The following is a 26,458-nucleotide window of genomic DNA, read 5'->3' on the forward strand; positions in this document are numbered from 1 at the left end:
AGGTAGTTAACGTGGTCATCTACCTCGCCTTGTTTAAAAATGTATCTATTTTCTGTCTTGCTCACCTCCAAATTCTTCAGATCCACTTCTTCAATCACTCTGTGATCCTCTTTATTTGCAGCTTTGGGTCTTTCTTCCTGTGCTCATACTTGAGAAACAGTAGCTTGTTCGGTTTCTCTAAGCTCTCCTTCCAGTACCCTAACACATGATCCGAGAAGGGTCTAGACGATTCCTCAAATGGTCAATTTGCATGCTCCGGCTTGCTTCTAAGAAAGAAACAATGGCATCTAAAGAATTGCGAGCCACATACACAATTCGGGCATTGGATTGCTTGCTGGATTGTGCTAGCGTTAAGGTATGGCGATGGAATGGTAGCAAGATCGGGGATGCCATGACCTTCCTTGGATGCTCTTATCTTGAAATAGCTAAGTTACAAGTGCAGAGTTAAAGGAGCTGTCCGAGAGTAGTGCATACCGAGTGCGGTTCACAAAATGGTGAAACCAAGTGCTTCCAGCCAAGTAGTGCCAGCTTTTGGCTTTTTGGCTACGATTGCTGGGAAATGTTTCTAAAAGGATATATGATGTTACGGAACCAAGTTAGGGCAGCCCCAACATCCTTGGAATTGGGTGAAAACGGGACCATGGCTTATGGGGTGGTGGTTTTGATGATGGTATGTACGTAATAAAGCTAGAATTTTGCTCTCTTCTGTACCAAATTTATATTATTAAGTTGCAGTTGCATAACTTAAGGGGTTGTTTTCTTTTATAGCCAATGTGAGTTGACAAAGCAAGGGACATATATATTGTGTAAATTTCATGAGTGAATCTCATGATCATACCAGTTGTGAATCTCATGAGTGAGGGAACTAAAATCCTCTTATCTTATTTATTGTGTAATTTTTTTTTCATAATTTTGCATAAGGTGCTCAGAAAATTTTTCATATTAACATTATTCTTATCATTAAGTTATTTTTTTAAAAACAAAAGCTTTAAAGATTAAAATTTTATTGATAATTTAAAACCCACTACATGACATTAAAATTTTTAAAAAAATAAACAAGACACTTAATTATGATAACAAATAATTTTTATTCCAAATCAAGATGACATATATATAATTTTGTCGAAGATTTTGTTTACTAAGAGTAGCTAAGAAACCAACAAGATTTGCACAAATAATTCTATTAAAAACCCATAGAATAGCACCCAATACTTGTGCAAATCTTGTTGGGGATCTACCCTCTCCGTCAAGCAAATCTAGACAAAATACAAATTATCTTATGGTCAAAGGCAGAGCAAAGAGGATAATGGGTGGTGGTGACCATCATCTCTAAATTTTTAATTTTCTTTATTATTATATGTATAAAATCTAATATATATATATATATATATAGTATGATTATCTTTATAATTACCCTTTAGTCATCATTCATAAAAAGTTTTGAATTTGTCGTTGCTAACATGTAATGAAAAATTAATCCATGTATCCATATTTTAAAAAAATCTATGAAAATTTTGATTAATAAAAAATTTTATCGATGCTTTAAAGTATAATCACATAAAAAAGTTCAAATAGTTAAGAAAGAAGAATGAGATCAAATATCGATAATCGTTACATAATTTTTATGAGATACATAACCATAGACAATCATATACTTGTAATTGATAGCTTATCATATTATTAATTGAAAAAGTAAATTTTTAAAAATGATAACTCAACTAAACTATACGTGGAATATAGTTCATTCTCTTTATTTGGATATTTAGTATAAGTCAGAGATTAATTGGTTTTTGAAATGTTATGACATGATTTTATGTTGTGTAATAACTCTAAGTACTAATGAAAGTGAGGCGAGTACAAATTGTAATTTTAGTACTTTTGAGTTTTTAAAATAAAAATATAAAGTTTGATTAAATAAAATAAAAAACAAGAATTTATTTAAATTTTTTAAAATATTTTAAATATTTTTTCAAAACAAATACCCTGAAGCCATAAAGCTCAAGGGCAAGACTGTTCTCCTTCACTTCCTCCAATTACTTACTCCCAACACCTTGCTACTGTTTAAAAACGTCTGAACTCTCTCTTTGTAGTATGGTTTAACTAAGATAGTTTAATCCACGTTAAACTTATATACCTTACTGAATCCTAATTATATTAGGATAAAGGTTACTGTGCTTAACTCTATAAAGGGATCCCATGACATTAGACAAAGAGTAGTGAGTTTAAGACAGTTGCTTTGAATTTTCTCTAGTGATTGCTCCACAACTTCGACAGCAACCTCTAATCCTACCTACAAAAACCAGAGTCTTCCCTCGCCGATTCTTACTTGCGGAGCTGGCATGGCGATCGCAGCGTGCATTCCAGTGAAGGAGCAGATTGAGTTGACGGAAACGGAAAGGAAGATTTTCGATAGGCTTTTGAACACCCTTCGCTACTTTAATCTCCAAACTCAACTTCGAGTTGCCGGTGGATGGGTCCGGGATAAGCTTCTTGGCAAGGAATGTTGTGACATTGACATCGCACTTGACAATATGTTGGGCAGTGAATTTGTTTATAAGGTTGGGGAATACTTGTCATCTATAGGGGAAGAGGCCCAAGGGCTTGCTGTCATACCTAGTAATCCTGAGCAGTCTAAGCACTTGGAAACAGCAAGGATGCGCCTTTTTGATCTATGGATTGATTTTGTCAACTTAAGGAGTGAGGACTACAGTGAGAATAGCCACATCCCTGGAAGGAAATTTGGTACTGCTGAGGAGGATGCATATCGAAGGGATTTGACCATTAATAGCTTGTTCTACAATATTAACACCAACTCAGTCGAAGACTTCACTAAGAGAGGGATCGAGGATCTAAAATTTGGAAGGATAGTGACTCCATTAGCTCCAAAGGAAACGTTTTCGGATGATCCCCTACGGGTTCTTCGAGCTGTTCGTTTCGCTACAAGGTTTGGTTTTGCGCTGGATGAAGAATTAAAGAGTGCTGCTGCTTGTGATGAAGTAAAAACAGCTCTTGCAGATAAAATTAGCAGAGAGCGCATTGGAACTGAAATTGATCTCATGATCTCTGGCAATCAACCCGTTCAAGCAGTTAACTACATTTGTGATCTGACATTATTTTGGGTTGTTTTCAAGCTCCCTCCGGGGGTTGAGCCTGCTGTATCAGAAGGATGCTACAGGCTTTCTGCTGCTTATGTGGATGCAACATGGAAACTTCTCCAACGTATTGGATGCTCCAGCTTTAGTGGGGAACAGAGAAGGCTGGCTTTGTATTCTGCTTTATTTCTTCCATTGCGCGATGCCACATACAAGGATCGAAAAGGTAAGAAGATTCCTGCTGTCAGCTACGTTTTCAAGGATTCTCTGAAGCGAAAAGCAAGTGATGCTGAAACGGTCATAAACGTCCACAAGTCATTGGACAAATTCTTATCTTTGATTCCTTGCCTTTTATCAAATGATGATACGCAACTCACCAAGGTGGACTGGGGACGAGAATTTGTCGATGTTCCTGTTAGTTCACAACTGCGGGTACTGACAGGGTTTCTTCTCAGAGAGATTAAAGATTTTTGGCGAGTTGCTTTGTTGATGTCTACATTGCTATTTCCCACTGATATTGGCTGCACTGAAGATGATGGAGACAAGCAATTTCAACTGGATAAAAGAGAAGAGCTTTTTGTGTCAGTTGAGAATGCCGTGGTTAAATTAGGTCTTGGGAAAGTTTGGGATATAAAGCCATTGGTTAATGGGAAGGACATTATGAATGTTTTGAAGCTTAGAGTTGGAGGGCCACTTGTCAGTGAATGGCATCAAAAAGTTCTCGCATGGCAGCTGGCACATCCTTCCGGGACTGCAGAGGAATGTGTTGATTGGATGAGGGAAAGATGCAGCAACTGCTTGGTGGCCAGACATTTTTGTTCAACCTAAGATTATCATCCACTGCTGGGGTTGGGGTTGGGGTACTTTTCTCATCATCCACTGTTGTAAACCTCAGGGTAAATGGATAAGCAATTTGTCTGTACATTTACTACTTGAACAAAGTAGCGTGTTCATTACATAAAACTGTTGTAGGAAATTGGAGTAGGTTTGATGAGGGTGGTAGGCACCCAGGGCATGGGATGCAATAACATACATCTTATGGTTAGTGGTGTAGTTGTTCATCCTTTCTGTTTCCTTAGTAGCCACTTCACAAATGTTTGAAGAAAATGTAACTAATTTTATTGGTAAAATATTTTGATTATTTGTACTAAGAACTAGATAAAATTTTTTTTGAGATGTTGATATATAACATGGGGAATGCCAGAGAGGAGTTGACTAGTGCAATTTCTTAGTTAACTCCCATGCTTTGCATCAAGACTTAGGAAATTGACTTTCAACTGCTAAAAGCGGATTACCAGTAATTATTTCATGTGAGAAAGTAGAAGAATAAATTTATTGCAGAAAAGTATTCTTGTTTGGAAACAAGAATGAGGAATACAAGATTACAAATTAGAAAAAGAATAGAAATGATGAAACAGGAATTATTTAAGAACGAATTAGTAAGAGAAAGCAATAACAAACAGTCCCAAAGTCAAATCAAAGATGGATGAAAGAAAAAGGAAGGAAGATCAATCAAACATTATTTGAGTACTTGAAAAAGAAAAATAAAAATTATGGGGTGCACTGGAAGTCAGAGGAGACCGGCCTTCCACAGTTATTGAGTAGGACGCTCAATGATATTGGAAGGTTGAGGTCAATGCCCAGGACTTTGGCTTTGATGGCAGTGCAAAGGCAAACAGCAGCTTCGAGATCAGCCAAGCCTTCAATGAGCGTGCAGCATGGTTGGGTTGGTACGTCACCAAGCTCAACTTTCACCAAACCATTCAGCAGATTAGCACAGACACCTAGTTTCAGGGGGTTGCAAGTGGACTTGCCCTGCTGGTTGAGGGCACCAAGGATCATGGCTGCTGCTGGAAGGATATCGACCGGTTTTCCGGAATTTGTCGTGGAATCTTTTGAATTATCATTGGAGTTATCTCCACTTCCATTTGATAAATCGTTGAAGTTTGATAATCCCTTCCCGTTTGATGAATCCCCATTTAATACATCACGTAAAATTTCTCCAACTCCTGGTGACGAATCATCGGAGTTTGGTCTTTCACTTGCAAAACTTCCATCATTTGATGAACCGTTGGAGTTGCTTTGGATTTGATTAGACGAATGATGGTCATGAGAGTTTTCTCCAACTATGTTTGATGAATCATCGGAGTTTGTTCTTCCACTTACAAAACTTCCATCATTTGATGAACCATTAGAGTTACTTTGGATTTGGTTTGACGAATGATGATCATGAGAGTTTTCTCCAACTCCGTTTGATGAATCATCGGAATTTGCTCTTCCACGTGCAAAACCTCCAACATTTGATGAACCGTTAGAGTTACTTCGGATTTGATTAGATGAATGATGGTCATGAGAGTTTTCTCCAGCTCCGTTTGACGAACCATTGGACTCTGCAGGTTGATAGTTCACATTGCGGGAGCTGACCAAAGCAAAGAAAAGGAGGTTGAGGGAGACAACGAGGGCAGTCGATACTCCAGCCTTTGAAGCCATATGATATCCTAATGAAAATTTCGAAGTGCTTGAGTGGTTTTTTTGTTTAGAGAAATGCAATCGATGGGGACCAAGGTTAAGTGGGCAAAGGGCTTTATAAGAGAGATAATAGTTCTAAAAAATTGGAAAGGAGACACACGCAGGCACATTCTCTATTGAAGGTTTTGCTGTAATGTTGGTAGGCAAATTAATATTAAATTGCAGACAAATAACGAATCTCCCACGTTTAAGGTCAGTTCTTGATGTAGAAGACGTGCCAGAGATCATAACAAGATTTGCAAAACTTGGCTATGAGTATCTACATTGGAGATTTGCGACTGAGACAAAGGTGTTCTTTGTTGGAGGAAAATCGGTCAAGTGCATTAAAAAATGTAGATAAGAATAAAGGAGAATAAAATCTCTATCTTGATAGCGTTCAATATATATTCAATGTTATGAATGTTAGATAGCAGTAAAGTTTGAGACATTCTTGGTCACTTTCATCAACTTGCCAGACAGCCTAAGTCCTAATTAACGAATATGGCATAACGAAGTGGCTCAACGAACTCAATGTCTTTCGACCCTAAAAATTACAGGGAAAACACAAACTTTAACACAGGTATTTTGTCCAAGGGGAAAGTCAAGAGGATAGGGTAGAGGAACCAACCAGCAACTCTATCGGCCTCTTCCTCAGACATGTGAGCTTTAAACAGATCAGGAGTATGATATTTATAAATAGAACGAATTTCAGACTGGTCACTGTTGCAGAAAGCACAACATTTCAATATAGCATATAATTCAATCCATCATTTAAATAAAGTCAAGCAAAGAAAGGCCTGTGCATACCATTTAAGCATGTCTAGCAGCAAAGCTACCTGATCATCCTCTGTTTTGTCATCTACCAAGCATACTTTGTACCACTGCCATTCCATAACAAACAGCCATGAGGCTATTGTCAATAATAAGCTCTTTGAAAACATGAGAAATGAGAGTGAATAATGTGACAATCCACATTATGCATAAAGGGTACAAACTCAACAAAATAGTTACGCCTTAATCACTAAATATAACCAATAAGAACCTATTAAAAGTTCCAAATGAAGCTCATATATCATTCGGTTAAAGTGTTGATATGCATTCTTTCACTACTTGAGCAATGAATCTTTTCACAAATTGTTCACTGATAAAATAAAATTGTTGTATTACAACCCAATCCTAAATAGTGAAAGCCAATTTTACATTTCCACATTGAGAGAATTTCAGGAAAAGGTGGGGAAGAGAATAATTGCTTTTTAAGAGTGGAAACAAGAAGACAACTTGACATCACTATTTACACCTCACAAATTAAAAGCAACAAAAAGATATAACAAACCCCTTTCCCGAACTCATCAAAACCAAAATAACTCTCGTATTTGTCATCAGAGAAGCCACTGAAATCATAGCTGCATTCTTCCTCTGAAAAAGCAATTATTAAAAAAAAAAAAAAACAAAGGAGAGAATCATCATCAATGATAAAACAACACAAACTTAAGTTCCAAAATTGTAAGAGGTAAAACTACCAAAAATCACAAACACATGAGCAACAAAGAAAGGGAAACAAAAAAATCCATAATTTTATAGCATGAATGCAAAGCGATACCTAACAATTCTTCTTCTTCTGAATCCTCCTGCTCCAAATCTGTTTACAGTGAGTGAAAGAGTGAGACCCCAAGAAGAAAATCACAAGAGTCTAAAGAGTTATACTCAATTACTCAACAAATTCTACAAGTTCCCACTTTAACAGACCTTAGAAACACAGTATCCACCTAATCTTACAATGACAACGTTAAAAATTAGTTCATTAGCTAATAACTCATGTTTCGAAGTCGCAAAACAGAAGTTTGGCTACTTAAGTGAGCAGAATGAGAAAAACAAAGTCATCTAGTCAAACCTATCAGTTTGGGATTAAGGCTTAATTGAGCAATTGAGCAGACCAAAGACTAATAAAAGCTGGGTCATAGGAACTTCCACATCATATGAATTCTCCAAATGAGAGTGCACAAATACCAGTAAATAAGATAGCTTCGAATCCTAAGATTATTTGCACTTCAACTGTAATGTGTGACAATAATGTTTACAAGGGAGATGTCAAATATCCATCACTGTAACTTTCTTTTCAAACCAGCCTCTTGGTCATTGTCATCGTTTTCTTAAAAGCCAACTTGACTACTTTTCTTTTCTCATGCACAATGCTCAAGGATTCCAAAACATGAGCAATCAAACATTTCAATAGCACACCTAGTAGAATGCAAGATTAATACCACATATCCAAATAATTCTATGTCACGTGAGGCATACCTTCATTATATCTCCATTTCTCTTTGTTTTGTCTTCGCTCCAAGAGTACGCTGCCTGCCACAATCATAACATAGATCTCACAGTGTCAACAAACAGCATAGAAGATAAACCGAAGAGCAAAACAACCGTAGAGCAAGTAAAGCATACCTAGGCTAAGCTTTTGTTTCTTTGATTTTGGTCTAACCTTAAAAATTCCCGACATGGTTCGTTTTGCAGACTCAACATTGTCACTTGGTGAAACCATTGCGACGTACTTATTAACTTCTGCCAACGCTTGAAACCAAAAGAAAAAAAGGGAGGAGTCAACTTTAACACAAAGGTTCTTTTTCCTGGGGGAAATCTGAAAAGAGAGGGAGCAAACTGAGGAAACTAACCACGGAATTTTTGAGCCTCTGCATAAGTCATGTAAGCTTGAAACAAACAGATACTGCAGTATCGATAAAAAGAACAGAGTTCAGACTTGTCACTGTTGAAGAAACATAAAATTGTATCATTCACCTAATAGCATATAATTCAATCCATAAGCATAAAAGGAGTAAACTCCACCTACACCTTTTTTAGTTTCAACCTTTTCTCACATTGCACCCTGTAATTTGTTTTTTTTTTCTCAATTGGCACCTGTTATTAAGTTTTGTTCCCACAAGGGATTATCAAGTTAATTTCATTTAGTGATATTATCAAAATACCATCAATTCAAAACGCATCGTATTTGTTCACACTGAAGAGTATTATTGTAATTTCATCAAGTAAATTGATGATGTAATCCCTTTGTAAGTAAAACTCATTCACAAAGTGCTAATTGAGAAAAAAAATAAGAAAAAAAGTTAAAACCACAGAGGGTATATGTGGAGTTTACCGATCATTAGACTAGAGTCAAGCGAAAGAAAGACTTGCTCTTACCATTTAAGTATGTCTAACAGCAAAGCTACCTGCTCATCACGGTCATTCATCTCTAACAAGCCTACCCTGTGCCACTGTGGCTGCATAAGGTGGAGCAATGAAGTGTCAAGAACCAGTTTTAAAAGAGCAGAATGAAAACTGAAAGCAACAGAAAAAATCATATAGAGCATACCCTTTTTTCTATTCGTATATAGAGAAAGATTAGTGCCATAACTATTCGAGGAACCACCGGAGTCCCGCTGATATTATCTTCTGTTAAAGCATAAAACAATATCGATGTAAAAAAAAAACAAAATCAACGAAAATCAATACACACATTAAGTCCCAAAATAGTTAAGACAGGCAGTGATAAATAAGTAAAGAAAGGGTAAAATCAAATAGAAAACCTAATAAAAAAATTACTGCCTCCCAGTCTGTTACATTTTTCAGTCCATCTTATTCATAGCCAAAAAGAGAAGAAGATTATATAATTTAAGGAATACATTTCTTCTTAACATCTTCTCCTTCACTGATTTTGTCTTCAGGCAGCATCATCAAGGGGGACTCTACCTCAACTGCATTTAATAAATCAAAGAAATTTCAATATAACTCAACTAAGGCAACAAAAGAAAAGCAATTATATGACGATTTCAAGCTATTGATTTTGGGGTTTCGGTTCGGAACAAGAACAACTCTCTAAACAAGATGATTTGAAATTCAATATAATTGAAACCCACCACCATATCTTATGCATGCAATCCTACGATCAACATAATTTCAAATAAAATAAAATAAAATAAAATCTTGGAGACAGCAGACCAGAATCAGATGATAATAAGTTCAAAGTGAAAAAGAGTTAAGAACAAATTCGAAATCCATAGGAAAGGCTGAGGAGCGAGACCTGACAATGAGAGGGAGAAGGAACCGCTTGCATGGGAATGAAGTCTTGCTTCTCCACGAGCCAATGCGGATGCGTTACTTTTTCCACTTTTTATAACGGCCGCCCTTATGACCATGTAAGCAGGGTGTGCTATTTTATTAATTTTTTTTTATTTTTGTAATTGTTAATTTATTGCTTAAATTAATTGGATTAATTTAGTAATCAAAATATGTAGTAATTTTTTTTTTTTGCATTGTATGAATATTATTGATTCACAGCAGGGATACAAAAGTTAGATAGAGTTTCACGAGTTATACAATCAATTGGAAGCCAAAAAGAATAAGGGCACCAAAACTATTACAAGAGGCATAGGAAAAATACAAATACATCTATACAATCAATAAAGATTCCAACACCAGCAAATGATATTCAATATAATTAATTAAACACATTATAAATTAGAAAGCTAGAAGAATGTTTCACGGATATTATACGACTGTAAGAGGAGATGAGTTTTTGGACTTATAATCTTTCTTCTACATGATATGGATGTTTCGTGTTTTTTAAGTTGAGAGTATAGACTTGTGACAAATGGTATTAAAATTTATTTAACTTTTTATTTATGTGAGACTATCCTCGAGAGATACTAAAGTCGAAGTAAATCCAAATCAAGGTGAATTTCTCTCCTTTATGGTTGAAAGAATCAAGACAATAAGTGTATTACACAATTAGGTTAAATAAAATATCACGGATCTTACATTAGTAAGAGATGAGATAAATTTTAAATATACAAATAAAATTTTTTTCACTTGATGGATATATCTTTTGAATTAGAAGTATAGGCTCATGACAATTGACAAATGCATTAAGGTAGTGTTGGGTATTAATTTTGAGATCACGACAATGATCTAATCAATTACCATGATGATTTGATTAATAGTGATCTTAAATTACTATATTTGTTATGTTATTACAAATCATTTCAATATTGCATTAAAAAAAACCAAAAAAATTAGAAAATACTCAAAACAAATAAGAAAGCAATAATTTCTATTTTTATTAAATAAATTCTGACGTTGTAAAAGAAATTACAAAGCATGAACCAATTTTAATCACTATCATTTCCTAAAACAACTAATAAAAGTCATTAATTGGTTCTTTCAAAAGTCCAGATCTCATAGAGTGTCTTATAATTGAATTATTTAAAAATAGACTCATTTTCTTTTTTACAGTTAATCGTTTAGCCAAAAGTATCCATAGAACTGTAAAAATGTAACTAGAAAATAGTTCAAGCCCAATTAAATATTTATTGGCATAATATTTAAATTTTTTTTTAAAATATTTAAAAAGATTTAAATAAATCTTTATTCTTCTATCGCACTCTATCAAATTTTTATCTTTTAATTTTAAATCAAATAGGGCTATGGAGGCTAAGGAGAAGCATGTTGCACATCGAAGCTTGCAAACAGATGGTGAAGAGTGGCAAGATCCATCACGGTTTTAAGTGTGGCTTTACAAGATCCATCAACAAATATTTTAACATGAAATATTTAAAAACTTAATTTGGGTTACAAAATTACCTACAATTGAAGCTTAAATTAATTGTTTTGAAAGTGAAAACACAGCCAAGAATCGAGAAGAGGAAGCATTACTGCAGGTATCAAGAGTAGGATATGAATTTTTGGAGAGAGATTAGTTTAGGTTTTGACCTTTTAAATAAAATTATAAATTATAAAAAGAAATTTTTTATCTTTCTATGTAATATTTAAATATTAGTATATAAATTACTTTGCTATAAATCTACTTTGACTTAAAGTCTTTAACCTTGCTCTTTACAAAATTACAAAAAAATTAATGTGTATCATTAATTACATAAAATTGTAGTATAAATAATATACCAAATAAAAATTAAATAATAAGTATGCTATATTATGATATGTTAACATGCCACATTAGTGTCACGTGATATAAAATAATAAGTTATATTTTAACTAATAACAATTAATTATTTATTAGTTATAAATACTTATTTAACTTAAAATAAAAGTATAAGGGTTTGATTAAATGTAATAAAAAAATATAACTTATTTGGATTTTTCTAAAAGTTTATGAATTTTTTTAGGTACTATACCACAAATATTTAAACTCTTAAAACACAAATAATATGACTTGTATTGTTATCTATATTCAAGCAATTTCCCTAAGCAACTTCATGTCAAATAAGGCTTGTGGTGTGATGCTCTAATTAATAGGCTCATTTTCATATTTTCTTTACAATTTTATTACCCGGATTTAATTCAACCATGTAGGTTACTGCATCGAGAACAAATTTCAAATAGATTTTCACAAGGAGAAAACTAATTATAACCAAGCCTTATATATATATATATTGTTAGACTTGAAATGATTTATGTTTTAATTTGATAAAATTGTATATTAATTTATATTCGATAACAAGCATTTGAAAACGTTTTGATTCATCATTCCAATCCTCTAAAGCCTTAGAAAATGTTTGAAAAATCTTTTAAGCTTAGAAAATATCAAAGAGCTTTCAAACACTAAGTTTTCAACTAGAGGAAACAAAGAGCAAGCTTGATACTCAATTACAAGGAAGCCATACTCAACAACACATGCACAAATGAAGACAAAGTCAAGCCATACTTGACTACAATGTGCCTATACTCGACCCCATGGCAGAATGCAAGAAAAAGTAGAAGCAAGCATTGAGAACTCGACTATACAGAAGCAATACTTGACCCCATGGCAGAATGTATGGAAAAGTTGAAGCATTGAAAACTCAACTATAAAGAGCAATAGTCGACCCTAAAGCAGAGAAGATGAGATGGTGGCATCCACGTGTAAATAGTCTATTATATCATTTAAATACTTGACCCTCAGGCCAAATTTCAAACTATTTCAAAGACATAGTTGAGTTCTCTTGAGCCATACTCGACCTTAGATAACGTCAGACACAGATTTCAAAAAAACAAACAACTAGTTTCTTCATGTAATCAACTCCAACAGCTCCAAGATGTCTCCAACTATAAAAAAGGACCATTTAGAAGCGTTCTAAGTTGTGGAAGAAAAGAGAAAGAGTTCAAACACTTTAAAGTCAAGCCTTAAGAAGAAAAGAGAGAAAAACCAAGCAAAATCAAGTATTTTTACTTGTGCTTTCACTCCAATCCTTGTACACACTCTTTCTCTTTTGTACTTACCTAGCAAAATCCACCTCTTAGAGACACTCTTGTTATTCTTTGTATCCACTCATTGTAAAGGTTCTAAATTAGTCTTCATAAGTTAGTGTGGGTTGTGCTGGCTCTTGCGAAAAGGCAAATTTTAAGTTGTGCTTACTCCTGTGAAAAAGCAAATTGTGGGTTATGCTTACTCCCATTATAAGGAATTTTATGAAGGTTGCACTTGAACTTGGTAAAAAGTGAACATGTGGGTTGAGGTTAAGCTTGGAAAAAGTCATTGTGAAGGTTATGCTTAAACCTTAAAAAGTAAATTCATAATAGATTTAATTGAAACTCCTTAGCTTGCTTAAGGAGAGCACGTAGCCATCTTGAAATGGCCAAATCTTTATAAAATTATTGTGTCATTTCCTTTTACTTTCCATTTCTTTAATGCATGTATTTTTGCTTCAAGAGTCTTAGGAGAAATTATCTATAGCCTTTAAATTTCTTGACTTGCTTGCAAAATCATTTTAGTTGTTTTAAAGATTTTAACTTCACCAATCTTGCTTGTGCACTTTGCAAACTAATTTTTCAACTTATATACCTTTCAAATTTGTGAATTAAGCACTCTTAGTAATACCTTGTGAAAACCAAAGAATTTCTTCAAGTTTATAAAAAATCCAAGATTTCATTGCGAAAATTTTTTAAAGTCCAATTCACCCCCCTCTAGGACATTTCTCTTCATTATTATTTAAGCTAATACCATCTAACAATTGGTATCATATTTTGGACTCAATTTTTTAAGTTTAACAGCCTTTGAGAGATCCTTGTTAACTCCAAGACATGGCCACAAATTCTCTTGAACCAATCTTTGAGGAAGGACAATCTCTTCTAGAACCTCCACACTTCAATGGTGAAAATTTCCCTTATTGGAAGAATAAAATGAAGTACTTCATCATAGCCAAAGATTATCAAGCTTGGAAGCAAATTGAGAGTGGTCCATACAAGATAGAAAAAGATTTGGCTAATTGGAATTCAAGTGACTTAGACTTGGTGGAACTCAATGCTCAATTTATGCATATGATTTTTAGTGCACTTAGAGAAGAGGAGTGCAAGAAAGTCTCAAATTGTGGAAATGCTAAAGAGATATGGGAAAAGCTAGAAGAGTTGTACGGTGAAACTCAAGAAAGAGAATTGGAAGAAGATGATCTTTTGGATGTAAAGTCAACAAGCGATGATAAAGAATTTAGCAAATTTCAAACCTCAAGATCAAGCCATGAGGTAAGCTCTTCATCTTGTGAACCACTTTATTTTTCAAATAGTGGATTAGAAAGTATTTTTGAGAAAACGACTCTTAAATTTCAAGTCTTGAGTCAAGAACAAAAAGATAAGATTTCAAAGCTTGAAATTGAAAATGAATCCTTGATAAACAAAAACAACAAGCTGAAAATTGATTTTAAAATCTTCCAAAGACGATTTGATCTTTTAAAAGAAGAAAACAAGAAAATGAAAAATATTGTAAAGGGAAAATTAAAAGAATAAAGGAAGAGGGTTCATGAATTTCTCATGCAATTATTGCTCATTTGGTGGGTACCATTCATGTGCTTGTTTAAATAAAAATGCATTTATCCTAGATGTGGGTTCTAAAAGGAACTATGTATATTAAGACTAACTTTCAAGGATCCAAAGAAATTTGGGCTACAAAAATCAAATAAGAATGTCTTTTGTAGAGATAGAAGAGCAAGGAGGAATAAACTCTTCAAAATTGAAGGCTCTCTTGACACACAAAGAATATTGGGTGATTTTTTTATCAACAACCTTCTATTTGTCAAGTTGTGAATGTTGGTTGTCCATGGGCATTGATTGGGTGCCTATTCTTACTTAAATTTTGATAGGCATAATCTTAAAAGAAGATTGAGTATATATTTATAATTGATCTTGAATATATCTTCATGATTGTGCCAAAAGCTATTCATTTTTCTTGAAGAAATTGCTTGCTATTGAATCTTATGAGTTTTGCTTAGTTGGGTAAAATTGTTTTGATAAAATTTTCTCATACATTGTGAAATGAATTTCATGTCATTACTTTGAAATAAAATGATTTCCTTGAGAATGTTCTTGAAGATAAAAGGTTTGATGTTGATGATATGATGATAATATAAGCTTACATAGTTGATTTGTATTCTTACCTATTCAATTAGTCTAAACAAAGAAAATTGAGTTTGAAAAATTTAACTTTCTGATTTTCTGGTGTATAAGAAAATTTGGCCAATTGAACAACCTTGATTTGTCATTTAGGACTTGCTTGAATAGTTCAAGATGGTTAACAATGAGCTTATAATGATTTATGAGTAATGTGTGCCATCCTTGAGCTTATAATGATTTATGAATTGAACAAGTGTATTACATGATGAAAATACTTATTGACTTGTTCCTGTTAGATGTGCATGCTTGCTTACAAGATTTAATGCTCATAAGGGTATTTTGGTACATGATTGTGAAATATTTGAAAATGACCTTTGGCATGCATAATATGTTTCATTATGTTAATTACATATTTCATAAATTATTTAGAGCATAATTAAACAAAATTGAGTGACATGAAGCTAATGATCTTACACAAAGCATGTTTAACTCAAATCTTGTATTCTTCAAGTACAAAAGGATTAATTCTTTTTCAAATGATTTCCTTGTAAATCCTCATTGTTCATGTTGATTGAAAGTGATTCATTTTGATTGATCTAATAAAAGAACATAAATGGCACAAATTTCTCGTTGCTTGATAGTTTTATCATGATCTGTGAAATTAAATGAAAGTGTTGTCTTAAGCATGGTCTTAAGTGTGATAATTTAACATTCATGGTATTTTTCAAATAAATGAACAAACCTTGATTTAAAAAAGGCATATAAATTCTAAACCAATAAGCTACGCCTATCAAAATTAAAAAAAGCATAATATCCAAAAAAGCCCCGGAGCTATTCAAGAAAATTCAAGTAAGCCTTTACACTTTTATTGCATTCAATCAAGCTTTTTATTTTCATTTTGCGTCAAATAAACCCTTATGACTAATGATTGACTTAGAAAAAGTGTCATTTGTCATTCTATGTTGTGTGGCATTGATGTGGCATGCTAATATGTCATAATTGATGATAATGTGACATGTTGACATATCATAATTATTTATGACGTGACATAAAAGCATGACCATGTTATTTTTCATCTTCCACATCAATGTCATGTCAATATCATGTGGATATAAAATGATATGTGGTATTTTGATTAAATTAGTCCATCATAAGTTATAAGGGCTTATTCGACCTAAAATCATAGTTATAGAGACTTGATTGAATGTAATAAAATAAGGACCTATTATATATTCCTAAATAGTTTAGAGGCTTATCTGAACATTATGCCTTTTTAAAAGTAAGAGTGAGTCTACTAATGCAAATCTACTAAGTCTTAATATAAATCTAAGCTTATTATAACTTGTTATATCTTAATAGTTCGGCCTAATAGCATAATATGTCAATTAGCAGTTGAAAAGGCAAATAGAAAATAAGAGGAGAGCTTTCTCAAGTAGCTACCCATTTCATGCAAAACATACAAAGTAAAAAGGCATTTTATTTGAGTTTGAGAAATTAATTTCTCTACCACTCTTGCATGTAGAGAGTGACAGAGAGACTCATTCCGTTGTTCGTTTTGCCCCTTAAGAAAACAAGAAGCTGATTGTCAAACACCATTCCATCTTTTCTGTGAGTTGTGCTTTTGTGCTTTACTTGCAAGAGGCAATCTTCTAAAGTCATTGGCTATTGATTAAAATATTTTTCTTGTAAAATAGTCAAATTGTAAAATATATTTAATTATGTAAGACTATCAATAATTATTTCTATGATCCAAATAGCCACTATACTTTAGCAGTCTTGAATGTTTACAAATTTATTGAATGTTATTATCAATATTATCTTTTCTGTTTTGCTCTTAACAGAATATGCCATTTCAAATTTTTTTTTTACAATTGGGAGAAAGGAGATTCGAACTCTACTTTTTAGACAAGGGGATTATGCACTAACTAATGAGCCAAATGCTCGGGGTGCATATGCCATTTAAAATTTTTTTGATTTAGTAATTTATTTTTCATTTACAGAACAAATTGATAATGCTTGGAAATTACGATCGCATCAAAGTCTATTTGGAATTTGCTTTCAAGAGTCAAAGCATGAGTTTCTTGATTCCAATTTTTGATGACTAAAAGAAAAAATCCATTTTTTTTAATTTTGTCAACATTATTGAAATGCCACACCAATCTTCTCAAATTATATCAAATTTTAAATTCATAAGCTTCAGTGAGATAGCAGTCACCATGATATGAGATTTTAGTTAGTGCCTTTTGTCATATACCCTTTTAATTTGTATAACAAAAAGTAGTTAGAAACAATTATTCTTTTTCCCTTAATCGATCATATACTATAATAAAAACAGGAAAACACTTTATCTATTGAACTAATTATGATATTTCAATAGAAAGCATTTAGTGTATTACAAATGAGACAATGATGCATTAGAGGTTACTTAAAAAGAAAAAAGAAACCTCAAGAAATCACGAGTTAGAAATTTAAAGTAAAACCTAAATCATGATCAAAATCTACATTTTATATATTAACTAGATCAAAAAATTTGCTTCTGGATCCATTCACTTCAAATGGCAATTTCAAACTTGAATAGAGTATTATATTTAAATTAGTTTGAAGCAAAAAACACATACACACAGAAATCAACATAATAATTTTAAGGTAATGCCTAAACTTGAACAAAATATTTTATATAATTAGTTTGTAGTGAGAAACACATACAACAGGAAATCAACATGATAGTATAAGGTAATGTTTAAACCTGAACTTTGAGTTTGTTGTTGAAGAGAATTAGTTAAGTCATTTAAAATAAAACCTAAATTATGATCAAAATCTATGTTATATACATCAACTAAGTTAAAAGAGTTGTTTTAGAATCCATTCACTTTGGAAGATAGTGTCAAACTTGAAATAGAATATTATATGTAATAAGTTTGTAGCGAAAAACACATATAAAAGGAAATCAACATAATAATATTAAGGTAATGTCTAAACTTAAACTCTAAGTTTGTTGTTGAAGAGAATTGGTCAAGTCATTTAAAGTAAAACCTAAATCATGATCAAAACCTACATTATATATATATATTAGTTGGGTCAAAAAGATTTGCTTCTGGATCCATTCACTTCAGATGGTGGTGTGAAACTTGAAAAGAATATTATATGTGATTTGTTTGTAGCAAAAAATCACATACAAAAAGAAATCAACATGATGGTATAAGGTAATGTCTAAACCTGAACTTTGAGTTTGTTGTTGAAGAGAATTGGTTGTGGTGTATGAAAGGATAAAAATTTGAGAGTGGGTTAGTGCAGCATTTCAGTAGTGTTGACTAAATAAATAAAAATGGAGCTTTTTTTTTTCTTTGGGTCATTAGGACTTGTAGGGAAGAAACTCATGCTTTGACTCTTTAAACTCTGAAAGTTACATTTCCATAGGGATGTAGTTTTCTTCTTCTTAGTAGCCCACAAACCAATAAGTTGCATGCGTAGATTAAGCATCAAGTTAAACAAATCATAACAAACTATTGGCTCCAACGGTTTCATCATGGTTTGAGATGCTTTATGCCGCTGTTGATCTTAGACTATCTCTATCTATGGAGGGATATGTGTTGTTAAGGGTTAACGGGTGTAAGGGTTGGATAGTTGTATGTGTTAATGTCTTGCGTACAGGTGTTAGTGTGGATCTAGCTTTTGGTTAGGGAGGTGAGTGTTTTATGGCAGCTCGAGGAGCAAGGTCGTAGTGCCCAGTTTCGATATCCAAGCTTTCCTTCTTCGAATTTTAGCAGAACTAAGTATTTTGGAGGCTATAAAAAGGGACTTTCGGAGCAATTAAAGGAGAGGCTTTAACTAGGTTTTCTCTGAGGACAAGTGGCTACAAAACAAGAAAGGTTGTGCAAGATTGAAAGACTGAGGACTTGATACATCTTCGGTTTTTTGTTCGATCACATTAGTTGGAGATTTTTTATGTAATGTTTGGTTGGCAACTCTCTTATAGAAAAACCAAAAATCTCCCACGACCATGACTATGAGAATCAAATCCAAAGGCTAATATATTCCATCTAATTAACAACATGAGCAAAACGTTGTTGTCAGTATATCTCAGATGATGGTATCAACTAGCCAATAAGCTGTGGTTACCCTCAAAATGATAACAGGAAAATAGTTAGGTGCAGCAGAAGGGAGGCTAAGAGGTAATTACTAGCTAACGATACCCCAAGTTACCTTGACTTGAATGTTTGAAACCTTAATGTGGCTGGTAACTATATATCCCTTGAAAGTATGGAATTAATCATTCTGTAGTTTACCAGAAACGAAACTTGTATTCCAATCACACACACCATTCCTTTTTCAAGGTTGTTTCCTTCATTAAATTCCAACTTGTTTACTTAGCTAAACTAAATAAAGAAGTTGGAATTAAGGCACAATTCTCCCATTACTCTACATTCACATGCACTTGTGTTAAATAACTATACATTTGCGGTTGTGATGAGGTGAAAATAAAGTGAAATTTGTTTGAAGAAGTAGGACTTTTGAATCTTCTAAAAGATAATCAATTCCTTTCATTTCACTTCATCAAACTTTTTGGTGCAGCAAAAGTAAATGAAAAGAATAATCTCACAAGAATAACTTATTATGCAATTACTCAATAGGCTCCCATAGCATATTCTTTTAAAAATTTTTTCCAAATATAAATAAAATGTTCTTTTAACATATTTTCCAAAATTTATGAAGCAAATTTCCTTTACTTTCTTTTTATATAAGCATTATTTAAACTTGATTGTTAACACCTTAAATTAAGAATTTAACTTCCCAACTTATCGAATAAATTATGGACATGATTTATTTTTAAGAAAATATATTAATTGATATATTTTGCATACAAAATCAATTATGAGTGCAAGGTGTCTTTCTCTTTTCTTCTTCTTTTATTTCTGATCACCCTTTTAGTTATACTTTAATTTTTATTCAATTCTTCATAGGCATAACACTAAAAAGTCTTAAACAATATTAAAAAATTCAAATAAAATTTTATTCTTTATTACAATTTTTTTTATAATTGAAGAAGAGGGGATTCGAACCCTACCTTTTAGGCAAAGGGATAATGTACTAACCAATGAGTCAAATGCTTGAGTGCTTATTCTTTTATTACGTTCAATTTGGATCTTATACTTTTATTTTAGATTAAATAAGCATTTGCGACTAACAATTTATTAACTGTTATTAATCAAAACGTCACTTGTTATTGTCATTTCACGTGATGTTGATATGGCATACTAACATATCATAATAGATGATGATGATGTAGTATGCTGACATGGCATTTTCATCCTATATGTTATAGTCACATCAAAGCTATATCAATGCCATATCAACACTAGGTGAATATAAAATAATAAATAATATTTTGATTAATAATAATTATTTATGCGGTTAGCAGTTATAAGGATCTATTCGATCCAAAATAAAAATAAAATGGTTTGATCAAGCACAATGGAAAAAAAGAGTTCATTTGAATTTTTCTTAAATAGTTAAGAGATTTTTTAAAAAAAATATTATGCCTTCTTTATATAAGATATGAACTAATATACCTTTTATGCAATTACCTTACTTTCTTATTTGAATTTGGCATAATATATATTTTTTCAAAATTAAGGATATCTATTTACTATTTTTACTCATCTTTTAATTATATTAAATATATATATTATTTATATCTGAACCCTTTGAAATTGAAATCTTGACTTCTCCCTTGATCACGAAGTAATGGTGTAGTTAACTTTACCACCTGCGTACGCTTATATTCATATACGATAGCATCCCCTTGAAAACATATTCCTATGATCAATTTCAACAATATAATTTTGTGCTTGAGATTTTTCAAATGAACCATCATAAAATTCCTAATATATTTCCATTCAATTCTTCTTTTATATATATGAATTCCTTTACAAAAGATTTTCATTCAGATTAAAAATTCATTGCTCTACATTTTTCATAGAAAGTCATTACAATGTGCTAAACAATTAATCATTAAACATTACCATCAGATCATCAGTCTCAAGAAAATATGATTTTCTGCTATATATATATATATATATATAATAGGTTCTAGCAAAGAAATAGTTTCTTTACATGTAAAGTGTCCACCAAATCCTCTTGCAAGCAATGACTGCCGAAAGGGGAATTTGTTTTAATTTTTATCCCTTTGTAATTACACTTTCTTCTGGATGGAAATATATAATGACAAAAATCACAAGGACAAGTACGAACTATCAAAGGAAAACTAGAAATTAACATAAAATATTTCATTTACTAAGCCTTGTAGTGATCTCCAGGTGCAAACACACATGTTAAATAAGGCCTTTGGGTTTGATGCTCCAATTGATAGACTCTTTTGCATAGTTTCTTTACAATTTTTTGTCGTTAACTTGATACCTGAGGATTTAATCCTGTTCATGCAGGTTGCAGCATATATAGGGCAAATTTCAAATAAATTTGCAGAGAGGAGAACTATTTTGTTGAACAATATTTTGATTTAATCGATAATGATTAGGAAATAGGATAAATTAGAGGTTGGAAAATTATAACCAAGCCTATACACACAATAATATATATATATATATATATATCTTATTTTATTACATAGAAATATAATCTTGATACAAAACAACTCAAGAATAAAGAAAAGAAGTGATGAAAAGGAAGGCTTCAATGAGTCAGCAGGGATACAAAGACCTCAAACGAAATCAATCGGGAACCCCAACAAACAATCAATCCAAATACCAAGACAAACTGAAAGAGAAAAGAAAGGAAAGGAATGTGCAAACTTTGCTAAAGAACAATCATGGGGTGCACCGGTAGTCAAAAACGACCTCTCTTCCACAGTTATTGAGTAAGACGCTCAATGAAATTGGAAGATCGAGTTTAATTATGCCTAGGACATTCGCTTTGATGGCAGTGCAAAGACAAACAGCAGCTTCAAGATCAGCCAAGCCTCGAATGAGGGTGCAGCATGGTTTGGTTGGTACGTTACCAAGGTCCACCTTCACCAAACCATCCAGTAAATTAGCACAGACACCCAGGTTCAGGGGATTACAAGTGGACTTGCCCTGCTGGTTGAGGGCACCAAGAGCCATGGCTGCTGCTGCAAGGTTAACAACAGGATTTTCGGAACTTGTTGCAGAATCCTTTGAATTATCATTGGAATTATCTCCACTTCCATTTGATAAATCATCGAAGTTTATCAATCCCTTTCCATTTGATGAATCCCCATTTAATAAACCGTCTAAAATTTCTCCGACTCCATTTGATGAATCATGAGGGTTGATTGTACCATCGTTATTCGATGGGTCATCAACATTGTGACAGCTAACGGAAAAGACCAAGAAGAGAAGGTTGAAGGAGAGAAATAGAGCGGTTGATGCTGTGACCTTCGAAGCCATATCTCAAACGAAAAGAGAGACTGAGTGGTATTTGAAAGAAGGATTGTTTGTTTAGAGAGAAAATTTGGTTAATGTTGATGAAGGTGATCAAGTGAGCAAAGGGTTTTATAGAAGAGAGATACTGACTTCAAAACTAGAAAATGAGACCCACGCAGTCACATTAATTGGAGAAATTTTCCATGTAGTGTTTGGTGACAAACCAAAAATCTCACACGTCTATGAGAATCAGATACAAAGGCCAATATACTGGATTTGATTAATAACATGAGCACAACGTGTTATAAGTATCTAAATAATGCAGATGTGAGATCAAGCCAAAAATTTCTTCTATACATGTGTTTTGCATACAAAATCAATTATTAGTTAGACTTTAATGTTTATTCAATTCTTTATATGAGATATGAGCTAATATACTTTTTATTGATAAAAACCATTACATTTTTTATGCAATTACCTCATTTTTTTATTTGAATTTGGCAATATATAATTTTATCAAAAGGTTCTATTTACTATTTTTTACTCATCTTTTAATTATATTAAATATATATTATTTTTATCTCAATCCTTCAAAGTTGAAATTTTGACTTGTTCCTTGGTCACGAAATAATGGTGTAATTTACTCTACCTCTTGCATATGCTAATATTCACATATGATAGCATTTCCTTGAAAACATATTCCTATGCTCAATTTCAGCAATATAATTTTGTGCTTGGGATTAGAGGTAAGCAACCGGTTAAACCGATCACGAATTCTATTAACGGAATTAATCAATTTTCTTAAGGGATCTAATCAAACCAATTGACTGACTTTTAATTGACTTAACCAATTAACAGATTTTAATTGGTTAATTCAGTTTTAACTGACTTAATCGAATTTTCATTACCTTTTAAAATTTTTTAACGTTTCAATTTACTTAATAAATAATTTTGGAATATTATTTTTATTATTTTTTATGGTTAATATAAGCTTATTTTGGGAAAATTTTGAAAATTTTGTGTTGATATTAAAATAAAAGGAATATAAAACATTTCCACATTAAAATATAATAAATTAGTGACATAATTTTTTACATAATAAAATAGAATTTATGCCACTACCAAATTCAATCAACATGATTTTTACATATATCTATAAGCTTAAAATGACAACAGCTATCGATTTTGTATTTACCTCAAATATAAAAAGGAAAAAGAAGTAGTAAATGAAATAGGATTTTTTTAAAAAAGAGATTATTATAGAAGTTAGTAAACTATCTAATTATAAATCTTATTTGGTCTACTGATTTAAAATCTTAATTCTTAACATAAGATTAAAATTATCTCAATGAAGATTGTAGTGAACTTAGTTTAATAGATCAAGAGACAATAAAAATTGAATAAATAGTTCTTACTTAATTAATTACTCATTTAGACTTTATGTAATTATGTACTTTGTAATTTTTGTAAATGATATATTCAAATAAAACAAATTGATTAATAAAAAAAATCTTTCACATTCACTTGTGTTAAATAATAAGGCACTTGCAGTTGTGATGAGATGAAAATAAAGTGAAATTTGTTTGAAGAAGTAGGACTTTTGAATGTTCTAAAAGATAATTAATTCCTTTCATTTCACCTCATCAAACTTTTTGGTGGGGCAAAAGTAAATGAAAAGAATGATCTCACAAGAATAACATATCATGCAATTAGTCAATAAGTTCCCATAACATATTCTTTTAAAATATTTTGCCAAATATAATAACATGTTCTTTTAAAATATTTTCCAAAATATATCCAGCAAATTTCCTTTTACTTTCTTTTTATATAAGCATTATTTAAACTTGATTTTTAACACCTTAAGTTATGCATTTACCTTGCCAACTTATCAAATAAATTATTGACACTATTTATTTCTAAGAAAATATATTAATTGATATATTTTGGATACAAAATCAATTATGGATACAAGTGTCCTTTTCTCCTCTTCTCCTTTTATTAAGACTTTAATTTTTATTCAATTCTTTATAGGTATAATACTTTAAAAAAATCTTAGACTATACTGAAAAATTCAAAAAAGTCCTCATTCTTTTACCATGTAACATTTATTAACTGTTATTATACTTTTACTTTAAATCAAATAAGCTTTTGTGACTAATGCTATATTAATTGTTATTAATCAAAATGTCAATTGTTATTTTTTTATCATGTGACAGTTGTCATAGTGGATGATAATATAACATGTTGGTATGGTACGATAATATAACTATGTAACATTTTCATTCTCCATGTTAGTGCCATATCAATATCATGTCAACGTCACATGAATATAAAATAACAAGTGATATTTTAATTAATGACAGTTAGTCAATAATTAATCAAAATGGTTCATTTAATTCAAAATAAAAATAAAATTATTTAATTAAACATAATAAAAAATAAAAATTTATCTAAACTTTCTTAAATAGTTTGAAAGTTTTTTAAAGCACTATGCTTGCTTTGTATTAGATATGAGCTAATATACTTTTTACTTATAAAAACCATTACACTTTTTATGCAATTACCTTACTTTCTTATTTGAATTTGGCATAATATATTTTTATCAAAATTAAATATTCTATTTACAATTTTTTACTCGTCTTTTAATTGTATTAAATATATATTATTTATAATCTCCACCCTTCAAAATTGAAATCTTGACTTCTCCCTTGGTCACGAAGTAATGGTGAAATTTACTTTACCACATGCATATGCTCATGTTCATATATGGTGGTATCCCCTTGAAAACATATTTCTATGCTCCATTTCAGCAACATAATTTTGTGCTTGAGATTCTTCAAATGAACCATCATAAAAATTTCTAATATGTTTCACTTCAATTCTCATTTTGTATATATGAATTCCTTTGCAAAAGATTTTCATTCAGATTAAACATTCATTTCTTTACATTTCATAGAAAGTCATTACAATGTGTCAAACAATTCATCATTGAACATCACCAACTGATCATCAGTCTCAAGAAAATATGATTGTTCGAAAGGGAAATTTGCGAGGACCCAATTTCTCTATTTATGAAGTGTGCACCAAATCCTCTTGCAAGCAATGACTGCGAAAATATATATTATTTTATTATATAAAAATATAATCTTGATACATAGCAACGACAAGAAGAAATAATAGAAGTGCTGAAAGAGAAGGCTTCACTAAGTCAGCAGTGACACAAAGACTTCTGATGAAATGAGCTGAAGAACCCCCAATAAACAATCAATTCGAATATCAAGACAAATTGAAAGAGAAAAGAAAGGAAAAGAATGGTCAAGCTTTGTTGAAGAACAATCATAAGGTGCACTGGTAGTCAGAAGACACCTCTCTTCCACAGTTATTCAGTAAGACGCTCAATGAAATTGGAAGATCGAGTTTAATGCCTAGGACATTGGCTTTGATGGCAGTGCAAAGGCAAACAGCAGCTTCGAGATCAGCCAAGCCTCGAATGATGGTACAGCATGGTTTGGTTGGTACGTTACCAAGGTCCACCTTCACCAAACCATCCAGTAAATTAGCACAGACACCCAGGTTAAGGGGGTTACAAGTGGACTTGCCCTGCTGGTTGAGGGCACCAAGAGCCATGGCTGCTGCTGCAAGGTTAACAACAGGATTTTCGGAATTTGTTGCAGAATCCTTTGAATTATCATTGGAATTATCCCCACTTCCATTTGATAAATCATCGAAGTTTATCAATCCCTTTCCATTTGATGAATCCCCATTTAATAAACCATCTAAAATTTCTCCAATTCCATTTGATGAATCATGAGGGTTGATTGTCCCATCGTTATTCCATGGGTCATCAACATTGTGAGAGCTGACGCAAAAAGCCAAGAAGAGAAGGTTGAAGAAGAGAAATAGAGCGGTTGATGCTGAGACCTTAGAATCCATATCTCAAACGAAAAGGGTGATTGAGTGGCTGTTGAAATATTGGTTAATGATGATGAAGGTGGTGAAGTGGGCAGAGGGTTATATATACAAGAGAGATACTAACTTTAAGAACAATTAAAACTTGAAAATGAGACCCACGCAGTCACATTG

At 32.1% G+C, this 26,458-nt stretch overlaps 4 protein-coding genes across 4 annotated transcripts; 1 reads left to right on the plus strand and 3 right to left on the minus strand.

Moving 5' to 3' along the window:
• Positions 1–94: 94 nt before the first annotated feature.
• LOC149526256 (flavonol 4'-sulfotransferase-like) lies at positions 95–642 on the minus strand. Its single transcript, XM_089785636.1, has 3 exons — positions 613–642; positions 489–565; positions 95–221 (listed from the first exon to the last, which is right to left on the minus strand). The coding sequence occupies exons 1-3, from the start codon at positions 640–642 to the stop codon at positions 95–97; spliced, it is 234 nt and encodes a 77-aa protein (XP_089641762.1).
• LOC110428421 (tRNA nucleotidyltransferase cca2-like) lies at positions 641–4,103 on the plus strand. Its single transcript, XM_021444264.2, has 3 exons — positions 641–670; positions 769–773; positions 2,252–4,103. The coding sequence occupies exons 1-3, from the start codon at positions 641–643 to the stop codon at positions 3,918–3,920; spliced, it is 1,704 nt and encodes a 567-aa protein (XP_021299939.2). The 3' UTR covers positions 3,921–4,103.
• A 461-nt stretch (positions 4,104–4,564) lies between these two features.
• On the minus strand, positions 4,565–5,620 carry LOC110428448 (uncharacterized). The gene has a single exon (XM_089785642.1). It carries the CDS (start codon positions 5,580–5,582, stop codon positions 4,644–4,646), a length of 939 nt encoding a protein of 312 aa, XP_089641768.1. The 5' UTR covers positions 5,583–5,620; the 3' UTR covers positions 4,565–4,643.
• A 16,179-nt stretch (positions 5,621–21,799) lies between these two features.
• LOC149526257 (uncharacterized) lies at positions 21,800–22,399 on the minus strand. Its single transcript, XM_089785637.1, has one exon. It carries the CDS (start codon positions 22,397–22,399, stop codon positions 21,800–21,802), a length of 600 nt encoding a protein of 199 aa, XP_089641763.1.
• Positions 22,400–26,458: the final 4,059 nt, after the last annotated feature.

Source organism: Theobroma umbraticum, unplaced genomic scaffold, assembly GCF_002168275.2.
Source record: "Theobroma umbraticum cultivar Fairchild unplaced genomic scaffold, ASM216827v3 scaffold_115.0, whole genome shotgun sequence".
NCBI classification, from domain to species: domain Eukaryota; kingdom Viridiplantae; phylum Streptophyta; class Magnoliopsida; order Malvales; family Malvaceae; genus Theobroma; species Theobroma umbraticum.

Excerpts from the sequence above, each read along its gene's own strand:
- LOC110428448 (XM_089785642.1), bottom strand. The coding sequence starts at position 5,582 with ATGGCTTCAAAGGCTGGAGTATCGACTGCCCTCGTTGTCTCCCTCAAC.
- LOC110428421 (XM_021444264.2), top strand. The coding sequence starts at position 641 with ATGGCTTATGGGGTGGTGGTTTTGATGATG.
- LOC149526257 (XM_089785637.1), bottom strand. The coding sequence starts at position 22,399 with ATGGCTTCGAAGGTCACAGCATCAACCGCTCTATTTCTCTCCTTCAAC.
- LOC149526256 (XM_089785636.1), bottom strand. The coding sequence starts at position 642 with ATGGTCCCGTTTTCACCCAATTCCAAGGAT. Across the intron at positions 566-612 it reads TTTCACCCAATTCCAAGGAT|AAACATTTCCCAGCAATCGT; the intron begins GTTGGGGCTGCC and ends ATATCCTTTTAG. Across the intron at positions 222-488 it reads GCACTTGGTTTCACCATTTT|ACCCTTCTCGGATCATGTGT; the intron begins GTGAACCGCACT and ends GGAATCGTCTAG.